Source organism: Neopelma chrysocephalum, unplaced genomic scaffold (assembly GCF_003984885.1).
Source record: "Neopelma chrysocephalum unplaced genomic scaffold, ASM398488v2 Primary Assembly neopelma1_42b, whole genome shotgun sequence".
In the NCBI taxonomy this organism is placed as follows: domain Eukaryota; kingdom Metazoa; phylum Chordata; class Aves; order Passeriformes; family Pipridae; genus Neopelma; species Neopelma chrysocephalum.
The window spans coordinates 5,991,181-6,003,311 of record NW_020897701.1 but is presented as its reverse complement, the minus strand read 5'-3'; the positions used below and the strand labels follow the sequence as shown (position 1 = coordinate 6,003,311).

Genomic DNA, 12,131 nt, shown 5'->3' with positions numbered 1-12,131 from the left:
AAGATAGAAGGAGGGATCCTTGGTACTTCCACTTAGGCCAAAGATGACTGAGCAGCACATTCCTTATTCCTGGTATGGAACTGAGACTTCTCACTTCCCAAAGAAAAAGTAACTTTCCAAAATCACTTCAGATGAGCAAACAGCTGAACAGACACACTGCATTTCCTAGAGGAGAAGACCAAGCCAAAAGTTTTCAGCCTTAGAAGTGACCGTGCCTTCCTGGACTTGCTTCTACCTTTGAGGGATTCTAGTACAAGCCATTCTCATTTTTTAAAGCCAGTTTTTAAGACAATTGACTTTAGTTTTATTACAAAGCTTTTATTAAAAAACAAATGCTCAGCACATAAACTGGAATGACAAAAAAAAATTGGTTGACAGTATTTTTGGCAAAGGCTGTGCCTTACTATTTTAAAAAATGGGTACATCAATGCTTATTTCAACAACTGGCATAAAATCCCACTAACAGGCTAACAAAAACAGATACAAATACAGAACAATTGAAGTAATAATTCAAGTGCTGGGCTTTTTACAAGGAGAAGGGAAATGGGTGAGAAGGAGAACTCACTGCAGTCAGATTTGCTGGATGTATTGCTTATGTTTACAGAGTAGATGATGCAAGACTAACATGTCTACTGACCAGCTGACTGTTGTTACATTTATTTAGTTCTATAGGACACTATTATATAGACTGAGAGGCCACTATTTGTTACAAATAGTTTAACAAAACAGCCACCTTTTTTTCCGTACAGGTTTTTCCTCTGGCAGGAAAAAAAAAAAAAAGAAAAAAAAAGAAAAACTCCTTTTATTTAAAAAGTATTTCAGATTTCTGACACTTGTTTAAAAGCTCATACCTAGTAAAATATACACCAAAGAAATTACAAACTAAAAGTTAAAATATAAAAGCATTCAAGTTTCTTAAAAAAAGCTAAAACCAAAATTGATCCTGTCGCACCATTAAATAAAAAGAAGGTTGAGCGCGTCATCCTGGTCCAGGCAAATTCCATTCCTCGATGTGCTGTGTGGGGCAGCTGTGGTGTACATTATTCTGTTGGCTGAAGCAGGTGGAGACAGCCATGCTACTTAGTTTGCTGACTCTATATGGACACAGATGAGACAGGGGCTTACGAGTGCAAGGCAGAGGTGAAGACAAAAGCTGCTCTGCTGACCCAGGAGCTCATTTGCTCTATTTATATCAGGGCTGGACCTCGTGATAGTGAAGGATTTTGGCAGTGATTGTCTTTATGATTCAGTGTCTCTAGCAGTGACATCAGGGTGAATGACATCCTGGACAGACTCCTTGGGGATGGTCTGTGCGGATGAAGGACACACCTAGGGTTTTAACAAGCTTCCATCTCCAGAAGGGGTCCTGGTGTCGCCGCCTTTGCTTTGCAAGTTGAGAAAGCATTTCTTTTCCCACCTACAGGGAAGAGGAGAAAGAGAGTTATAAAGACTATATGAAGCCTTTTAAAAAAAAAAAAATCCTTCAAAGAAGCTGGTGGTGGTTCACTGTAACTCTGTATTAGTGGAATGTGCATTTGCAATGTCAAAGTTAAATGCAGAATTAATTGCTACTTGCTTTTGCCTGAAGTTTGCAAGTATATTTGTGGAGAGTACTTTGGATTGTAAAGAGATGTCAACACCAACTAGAAAGTGGGGTTTTAAGCATCCAACATGTTACAGAAGTATTTCCCTTTCGCAGTGGATTTCATTTAACTACAACATTTGACCCAGATATCCGTTGCAAAGCTAGACATCCTCAGGCTTTGGTACTGCAGTGGTTGAGGTCAATTAAACCTCTACTTCAGTCTCAAGCTCTACTCCCTGCAGAAATAAAAAACCACTGTCTTCTGTAAGCAGTTTGGTAGAGGAATGTGGTGGGCGAGGCTTGTGTGAACACTAACTCTACCACCCATTCTCATGACTGGGAAGGATTTGTTCTGCTCTTCAATGGGGTAGTGAACATCTTCCAGCTGTGTAAGAACCATGGGCCTCTTACCTAGCAGTGAAGTTCAGTAGGATCTTGGAAGAATTTATGTTCTTAGAGCACATGAAAAGGCCCACAGTATGAGCCCAGTAGGTATTGCTCATCCAGTGAGGAACCGTTGTTCATCACTAGGTCTCTGGGTTACTTCAGCTGACTTACGCAATTGCTAACTCAACCATCACCCTGCCCTTCTGACCCAGACAACTGGGTTATAACAGGGCCTCCACCCAAAAACTGTCTAACAAGTCAGACATTTTTCCACAGATGGACGTGTGCTCTGCAGTAACAGTTTCATGGTTACTGGTATCTCAAAAAATCTGTGTTAACCTCTGTGTCTGCATGTACTCATCAAGTAGAAGGCTCAGTGAGCAGAGCTTTTGAGAATGACAAAAAATTAGCATAAGGATGCAGTTCAGTGGAGAAGGTAAATGAATTTTCATCAGAAAAAACACAAAAGGCTTAGTCACATAAAGATACACTGCCAGCACCTTGAATCACGCGAGGCATGACAGAACAAGTTTATGAAGAAATGGTTTAAACCACAAGTCAAACTTCTGTTAGACTAGTCATAAGAGATAGACTGCTTGAGCCTGCAAGAGCTAGAAGCTGAATTAGTCAGCAAATTTTACATTCTATTACATTACATTGCAGCAGTATTTAAACCAGGGCCATTTATAACTGAGCACCCACCTCCCATCTGCTGCAGCTTCTGTTGTAAGCCTTTACAACACCAAGTGTTTCACTCGTACTTGTCTGAGTACAGCTTCTGAATAAGGAGTTACACTGCCTAACGTACTCCAGGGTAGAAAGCCTCTAAAACTGATTTTGTACCCTTTTATTTTAATCAGCATAAGCTGAGGCCTAAAATCTTACTGAACAAGTTGACTCTTTGTCAGGGGTCCCCCACATGGCCATTGTTATAGTGGAAAGGAAAGCTTAGCTGCAGACTAAGGTAGAAAAGACAAGCAAAAATTTATATCAAACTGTTCTGTATAGCTTAAATTTGATGCAGACTGTCTCCTATCCCAAATACCGCCATCCCTGATACATGATGAGTAATTTTCACCTGCTGCTGGTAGCCACAGAAAGACATTTAAAGCCACTGAGGCCTCTTAAAACAGCACAGCTAAAAGTCCACTGGCAAACCCAGCAGTTTCAACAGAGGTGGTCTGTATTGACTAATTCAGTTCCTATTTCCTCATAAAACCAGCCCATGTCCCAACTAAAAAAAGCCTTCTGAGCTTCCTGCCTTTTTTTTTTTTATTTTTTATAAAGTAGCACAGTGCTCCGTAACACGTGCGGATCAAAGAGCTACGAAGGGCTCTACCTTTCCAAGGAGCACGAAAGAGAAGCCAAGCAAACAGCAGAGAAACACTGGGGAGAGCACCCTGCAGCTTTATATTTATTTTGTGCCTTTTCATCCCGGATTTTCAAAGGTTTGGTCCAGGTTGCTCTTCCTGGGAAGGTTTTCCTCTCAGTCTTACATGAAAACATTCAGCTTCCTGTTGAGGAATGGCCTTGAGGCGCCAGGCCAGTAGTTCACAGCAGTCTGATACAAGTGCTGTGATTCAGAGCTACTCCCCATTAGCAGCCAGGAATGTCTACTTCACTGAAGGAAATGAAATGCTCTTCTGTTGAGATGGTTCCCTGCCTCCTCCCCCCTTCCCTTACCAGCAAGCTGTCTTTGAAGTCAGGAGGTTAAAATAACGACCGTGGCCTTGCTCTGGCCCTCAACTTTTTCAAACAGCGGCCATCGCTTCTTTCTCAATCCAGAGGCAGCTTTTGCAGCGCCTGCCTCCTTTCCATAGCCCCTCTCAGTGCCTAACTATGCCCTGCTCTGCTGGAGAGGCTGCAGACACTGCTGTGATTCGGGAAGGGGACAGGCATAGTGAAGCCCCACATATTTTTATTTCCAAGGGAATACTGCAGCACAGCAAATTACACAGTAGCTATCCTGAAAACATCATCTAGAACCCAGCCTTTCCCCAGCTGCACATTAAGGGTACACACTGGAAACTGCTTCTACTGCTGATAAACCAAATAATACCTAAAAAATATGAGTGATGATGGTGTTGCCTTACAGATATAAAACAGGTCAAATCAGGATTCTTTTCAAGAAACCACAGGCATGTGCTAAGGAGACTGAAGACTTCCCACATCTAAGGCTTCACTAGGGGGCTGCAGCTGAAGTCTCGCCAAGCAAGGCATGCCCTAGCAAAGCCCAATCCACAAGTGAAGTCGGCGCAAATCAAAGACTGCAATTACAGCTCCCTGGCTGTGGTTAGGCTTCAAAGAAAGTGCTGCAAGTCACATTTTACATATGTGAAGTCTTGAGCCTGAGCCACAATAGGAGGCACTGTCTGTGCCATTTGCAGTGTACATCTGACTGCAGGAGGAAAGAGGAAAAAAAACACAAACCACCACCTCGAGAAAGAAACAGAAATAAGATTCAAGAATAATGCAGTGTAAAAAAGAAAAGCCTTGCTCCTAAAGTGATAAAACTGTAATTTAGGAATCGCTACAGTAAAACTAAAGTCTCCTAGCAAACCTGGGCTCAACAGCTGAGGGCAAAAGCATCACAAGGGGATCAGAAGTCTTCCCTATGCTTCAGAATGAGATGGTTTGAAGGGTGGTTCTGCAAAGGTCTTGTGCTCCTCCTCTAGACTTTTAACTCATCTCAGTTTTTCTAGAACAAGGGAGAGGATTATGCAGCTTCATTCAGGCTAATCGGAAAAGGGTATGGAAGAAAGTCAAGACTGGGTCAGTCCAGGAGTAAGTACGGAGTAAAAGAGATAGGTAACTTCACAGAAAGCAAGAGAAAGTAAGTATTTTAAACAAGGTCCTTTTTTTCTACACCGTTCCCCACCATGGGTTGTTTTCATACAGTTGTAATAAGAGACAAGACTACATATAACGGTAGTTATATGTATTTAAAAAAAAAAACAAAAAACCAAAAAACCAGAAACAACGTTAAACAAAAAGTTCAGCTCCAAACCTGGCTTTTAATCCAGCACTTCAAACGAAATGGCAAACTCAGGGACCCAGAAGCTGAAACTGCCATTTTCTTTTCAAGTCCAAACGGAGTGTTTGACTTACTGCCAGGGTTTTTTCAATACTCCAAAAACTTGGGTATGCAAAACCAGGTCATTATTTATCAGAGAGGTTCACACTGTTTGTGAAGTCCCTCTGTATTTTCTTTAACAGCAGAGCTGGAGAGCCTTTCAGGCACAAGCAGATAGATGCCAGCACTGCAGTCTGCTCCTCTTCCTGCCCAGCTGTGCCATGGTTTGTGGGTTTATCCCAAACCAGATCCTTGAAATGTTCTGGGCAAACAAAAACAAACACTCCACAATCTTTGTTGTTTCTAAACAAAAAAGCACCTCCCAACAAAACCCCAGTTATTTTAGTAATCCGATTTGCTACAGGGTCCTACAAACTGTTACAGAACATGGATGGAAAGACCTACAGGAGACAGGAAAAAGCCCTCTCTGCAAGAGATGGATACCAGCAGGCAGCAGAGGGAACTTTTTAAACTGCCTTTGTTGCCAAGAAATGACATAAAATTGTACCCTAAAACTGTAACAGCTGCTGCCATGTTGAAACTATGTCAGTATTAAGTTTTTCTTGATCTGTCCGACCCCCTCCATCCCCCTTGCTACTGTCAGCTCAACCCAGACTGGTAACTGTGAATGGAAACTCCAGCAGCAAATTATTCACTGATAGTTTAATTGCCCTGGAGTAACTACACCTGAAAATACCTCTCCACTAACTACGGGTGAAGTCTGGAGTCCTGACTTCTGTCCTTTCAGTCTGACCTACGCTAGATGTGCTAAGTGAGCACCAGGAATATTCCTCCCCCCGCCTCCCCAAGTCATAGACCTCTTCCAGAGCAGATTAATGCCAGCACGGAAAACACCCAGGTATTCTAGGGTTCCTGCTTTGTGCAGGCAACGGCAGTGATGCCAAGCATGTATGGCTCTTATCAAAGGCCCCCAGTGCAGGCAGCACAAAACTACAACCTCTGTCACTGAGCTACAATCTTTAAAATGATCCTACTGGAAGACCCAGGACATATTTTTCCTGTTGGGGGTGGGAGGGGACAGAGGCTCCATGTTTATAATAAAAACCAGATTGCCTCTAGACAGCCGTCTCTAGCAGCTTCTTAAAGAGGAATAATATATTTAAGGTGAGGAAGAGGGAGGAAGAAATAGGCTTGTCCCCTCTTTGTATCTTTATGGCAATAACAAATATCCAGAAGACTATTTTTAAATTATTTCTTTTATAGACTGAGTTCTAGGGGCTTTGAAATTGCTACTTCAGGTTTCACCTGCTGTAACAGAAAAGACATGATGTATGGTTAAAGCAGTAAGTTAAAATTCTTTCAGAAGAAAGAAATAAAAGATAAAGTTTCCTTTAGAGATCGTCTTTTCTGCCACAATTAAACATAGGTTAGAATTTAAAATGTACTTTGAAAGACAATCTCAACAGTTAAATCTTCTAATACATGGAATAATTTAATTAGTTGCTTTCATGAAACAAAAGGCAAGTCAGATGTAACCTGAGTATCTTCTTGAGCTTCCATCAATTCTTCTACACACAGCCATCCACAGAGCAACACTACCAGCGAAAGACAACAGTACACAGAAACCACTACAGAATTCAAACGCATCAACTTCACTTTGATGCAATTAAGTCATCTCAGCAGAAAATCTCTACTGGTCTGAAATATACAAGCTTCCTGTTGTGTATCTCCAAACACACACACATGGGAAGAAACCCAACTATTCATCAAAATGTAGTCTCGCCTAGTGTGTGCATCTGCCTTGATACCATAAAATTAATTCTATGTAGTTATTTTGGCAATCACATTTTATGTCATTTAATTTCAGGTATCCCTGAGATGAAAGATAGAAGGCTCTCAAAACTCCGGAGTTTAATTCTCATGCTACTTAATATTAATGAGGAAGCAGGAATCTTACTTTTGCAAAGAGGAAGCAACTTCAGAAATATTGTCTCCCTGCTCAGTTAAGCCTCTTTAGTTCTCTTAACCCCTGATCCCATTCTGCTGATGCCTGTGGCAAGAACACTATTTCAGAGATGGTCCTTGGTACCATTTCCCTCAGTTGCATCTAACCCTACTCACACACTACACTCCAGTGCCAATGACACCTTAACTGCACAAGTGCTTCCAACATTTGCTCCTACCACTGGAAGAGCCAAAAGCAGGTGTCCTGGAAGCTCTGACTAAAGTCTCACTGACTGCCAGGCTCACGTTTAACTGGCCAGGCAGTGGTGCTTCAGCTGGCTGTGCTGTGAGCTTCCTTCCCTGTAGAGCTCACCAATTTGCATGCTTTCAAACTTTAAACACTGTTTATATGGTACAATCTCAACAAGCAGGTAAAGGGTCAGAGATTTAAAAGATGACTTGCATAAAAAGTCTTAAAGTAGAGCATTAATTTCTCTATTAGCAATGATTTGTGCAACATCACGCTTAAGGCTCTTTGTTTTTGTTTTGTTTTATTGGTTGGTTTTGTCTTCAGGATGGCTGGTTTTGCATTCATGTATATCAGAAGACCTCTTCAATCTAATCATAATCTCTAAAATCAGAAGCAGATGGAAACAAAACTTAGTGCTAGGGTGTGCTAAGGTTCACTAAGCTTTGACAGAATTGAATTTGAATACAATTTTGATGAAATTAGAGGACAGATTTCACCTAAGCTTAGTCTCCAGAAATAAAAGGGAAAGACTTTGATGGTGTCATAACAACTTGCTTTCTAGCTGTTCAGGAATACAGAGTCAATGCCTCATTTTGAAATTTTTCACGTAAATTCACTAAAACATGAAAATGCAATACAGACCTGAGAAGAACAGTAAAATAGCGAAGTTTTCTTCCAATTGGAAATGAAGCCACAGTTCAAAATCTTACGTTTTATTTATGAAACAGTTTGTTTCCACAGAGTTTTTCTCATGACCTCAGAATTCTCAGTCTGGTGGTGAGTTTATTAAATCCACCAAAATACACCGTTTTTATCCAGAGAAGAATGGTGCACCAGGCGTCAACTCCCTGTCCCCACCCTATCCCACAGGAAGAGTCAGAACAATAGTTGTCCCACTGCTCCTTCATTCTAATCCAAGCCGCCTACTGCTAACACCTCAGAAGTGAAACAATATGGTTTTTTAATCACTTGTAAATGTGGCTGAGTTCAAACTTGATTAGGCATCTCTACTTTTCCAGTAGCATCTGCAACTTGAGCACCTCTGACAAGATAAACAGATTTTAGACATTTGACTGCTGAATTACCTATTTTTTTCATTTGTCAGTGTCAATTTAAAATAATGAAATGCTGAAAATCAGCATTGTAGCCAACCATGCTACACCTCTATTTTGCAAAAATACTTTAAAATTTTTCTTGTTTCTCTAATCCGATATCTATGCTGATTGTCTAGTTGAAAGTGTTCTGCTGGTTTTTATTTATAAACCTTATGCTTTGCTCCTACCCTCACCTACCCTTACCCCTCCCTAGGCTCTGATTGCACCCAAAATAGCTTTTATACACTTCCTTCCTTCCTTCCTTCCTTCCCTCCTGCATTTCGCAAGGAACCTCTGCCAGGCTGGTAAACAGGGACCTGGGTCTGCTTTGCCGCACCTCTCCCAGCAGGTGTCAGTGCCCCCCTGTACCTGCCACCTTAACGGGCAGCGGCTTCTCTTTGGGTTTGCTCTTGTTTTCCTTGATGTCAGAGAGCCTGAGAGGAGGGTTTCTGCAAGATCAATATCAGGTCAGAACTAAGTCGCTGTAGGGGTCACACAGGAGGGATGGGATGCCATCCAGAGGGACCTTGACAGGCTTGAGAAGTGGGCCTGTGCGAACCTCATGAAGGTCAACAAGGGCAAGTGCCAAGGTCCTGTACCTGAGTCAGGGCAATCCCAAGCACAAATATAGGCTGGACGGAGAATGGATTGAGACCAGCCCTGAGGAGAAGGACTTGCACATGTCGATGGATGAGAAGGTCGACATGACCCAACAATGTGCACTCACGGCCCAGAAGGCCAACTGTGTCCTGGGCTGCATCAAAAGCAGCCTGACTAGCAGGTCGAGGAAGAAGATTCTGCCCCTCTACTCTGCTCTGGTGAGACTCCACCTGTAGTGCTGCATCCAGCTCTGGGGGCTTCCAACATAAGAAGGACATGGACCTGTTGGAGTGAGTCCAGAGCAGGCTACGAAGATGCTCAGAGGGCTGGAGCACCTCTCCTATGAAGACAGGCTGAGAGACTTGTGATTGTTAAGCCTGGAGAAGGTTCCAGTGAGACCTTATAGCAGTCTTCTAGTACCTAAAGGGGGCCTACAGGAAAGATGGAAAGGGACTTTTTACAAGGACATATAGTGATCGGACAAGGGGGAATGGCCTTAAACTGACAGAGGGTAAGATATTAGAAAAAAAATTCTTTACTGTGAGGGTTGTGAGGCACTGGAACAAGTTGCCCAGAGAGGCTGTGGATCCCCCATCCCTGGAAGTGTTCAAGGCCAGGTTGGATGAGGCTTTGAGCAACCTGGTCTAGTGGAAGGTGTCCTGGCCCATGGCAGAGGGCTTGGAAGTAGATGATCTTTAAGGTCCTTCCAAGCCAAACCATTCTTTGATTCTATGATCTGTCTGAGGGCTATACTCCTATTCCTTGGAAATTTCTAGGCCTATTTGAAATAATTTAAATGTTTCAATCCAGCAAATTTTTTTCTGTTCATTCTGTCCCTCTTGCCTGTGCTGAAGGCCACTATTTTTAGGCAAAACTGGGAACAGGGAAACATGGGTCACAGAGGAAACAATTTTAAAGTAAATCAGGACATGTCTCTGCACCACCATCACCACACAAATTCTCACACTCACTAACTTCTGTGCAAGTCCTCCAGGCTCTGTTTAAAGCTTCTGAGCAATCAAGACCTATGGAATGGGGTGGAGCATTTGTTTCAATTTCAAGAGCACTGGACAAGGCAGGTTTGAAAACACATGCCTCAGAAATCAAGGTACCACATCCTCTTTGCATCTCCTTTCTAGGATGCTGGCCAGAAACCCATGGTCAGCCATGATCACAGTATTCAGATACTTCTTTTCCACAGTATTCTGGCCGTATATTGGTCCACTTTATAGTCTGCTTTCAGAGCCTAACACCATTTTATTTCTAAGTAATAAGGAAAACATAATCCAGTCATAAATTGTTACAACACTACCCAAAAATCACTTCTGCACTGAAATTTGGCTCTAATTTCCATGTAGGAAGTTTGAAATGTTAAGATAATTCATTGTTTAAAGTTAAACAGTCTTAATGTGATCCTTTTAAGTTCTTCTGATTGTAAATCAGTATTAGTCAAGTTTTCTTATTTTTGGAAGCTTTGCTAATGTAGATGCTAATTGTCATGGAATTTTGCAAGCCACAAATATACTTCTCACAGGTTTTCAAATGTCTATTAACTTTCTCTATCACTCTTTTTAGCCCTTGAAGATAAGCCAAAACACGATGTTAAATTACGTAGTTTCCCAATTGCATCCTGCCATATGTTGAATAATGTGCCTTTTACAATTACCACACAGAGCAAGTCATAGGAAGTTAAGTATTTCCATGCTGCAGAACAATCAGGAGGAATTTTTGTTAGTGCCATTCTATTTCCTTGCTGATTTCTAAATACTCATGAGATGCTAAAAATTGCCTTTTTTTTAGCTTCCAAAAATCAAACTGAATAGAAAATTAGGAATTTCCACTTCCAGCACAGAATTGCTCCTATTTACAAATCCTCTAGAATGTTGAGCTTAAAGTAAAAAGAAAACATTCACCTTTCAAAAAGGTGCTCAACAGGTCATCTCTACATTGTCCTTAGTCTTAGCTTTCCTCATTTTCCCTTCCCTCTTGGCCCCTCCTAAATTTATTTTTAGCATTATCAGGTCTTATTCCACTCTTGGTTGATTTCAAAAGAAGAGAATAAATAAGAGTTATTTCTTCAACAAATCACAGTTATTTCAAACATTGTGTTGGACCATGTCAACTGCAAACAAAATCCTTCTTGGGACAGTTCCAAAACTGTTACAAAATGGTGACATGCTTTGAAGCACCCCAGGATAATATAGCAAAGACTGGTGCACAGGGTCACGGTATTCCTAAAGCACTCTAAACTGTATTACAAAATGGCCATTCAGAATGTTGGAGATCACAGAACTCAGTTAAATCCTAAGCAGTGAAGCCATAAGATGCCTGCTGCTGTGTACAACCCTTGGAAAATGGGCAATTTAACGCTACCACCTTGACTTTACCACTCAAATCAAAGGCAAGTCCAAGGCAAAAAGCAGGTTAGAGGTCCACCTTAAAAATCACTTATGTGCTGAAGGGTTCAGGGACAAAAATAAAAAAAAAACCCACACCCAAAACTTTCACAGTATCTTAAATCATTTCTGTTTGCATGTCTCTTCCGTTACTTTCCTCTGAACATCCCACCACACAACCCTCCCACCATTTCATCCTTCTCACTTACATCACCATAATTACAGCCCTGGCTGATCTCCTTTATGCTGATCTTGAGATTCTTTCTTTGGTCTTGCCACCTACTCATTTCTGATTCTTCTCAGATAACAGAACACTTGTCTCCTTCCCAGACCTCCCACCCTCCTTCCTTCTCTTCCTTGCACCATCTGAACGAGTAAGAAAGCTATTCCCAAACTTATTATCTCCATCCAGTAGAGACTACAACAGCTCTGCTGTGGGCCTAGTAAGATATTATGCTTGTGGGCAAAACATTCTTTGGATTAGGCTTGCAGAGGGTGAGAGTCTTAACCTTCAGAAGTTTACTTTGAAGTCTGGCTGATTCAGGTTCCCTAAATCATTCTGTGCATTTACTTCCAGCAAGAGCACATCTGTACATCTCCGGTGGAGATCATTCACTCGGCATGCAACATTTAGTGAGGCTGCCTTCATGTGCATATATGGAGTCAACAGCACACTCCCCTTCCGTGGAAGAAGATATATACTGTTCTCATACTCTGTGTTAGAAATTGCATGAGGACAGAGATGGGTATGCACACCGTTACAGGGCAGAAGGAGGGAAGGAAGGAAGGAAGGAGGTCAAAGGGAAAGAGAGAAAACCCCCACACTTATAACATTAATCCT

At 41.7% G+C, this 12,131-nt stretch overlaps 1 protein-coding gene across 5 annotated transcripts in view; it reads right to left on the bottom strand.

The window, feature by feature from the left end:
- Positions 1-297: 297 nt before the first annotated feature.
- The window catches only part of LEF1 (lymphoid enhancer binding factor 1), a 70,524-nt gene continuing 58,690 nt past the window's right edge, over positions 298-12,131 (bottom strand). For all 5 annotated transcript variants that reach the window (XM_027677059.1, XM_027677058.1, XM_027677061.1 and 2 more), the window contains one exon: positions 298-1,417. Coding sequence is in view for 3 of the 5 variants with exons in the window: in XM_027677058.1 (XP_027532859.1) it covers positions 1,338-1,417 (80 nt within the window). In the remaining 2 variants the exon portion in view is untranslated. The remainder of the gene's footprint in view (positions 1,418-12,131) is intronic.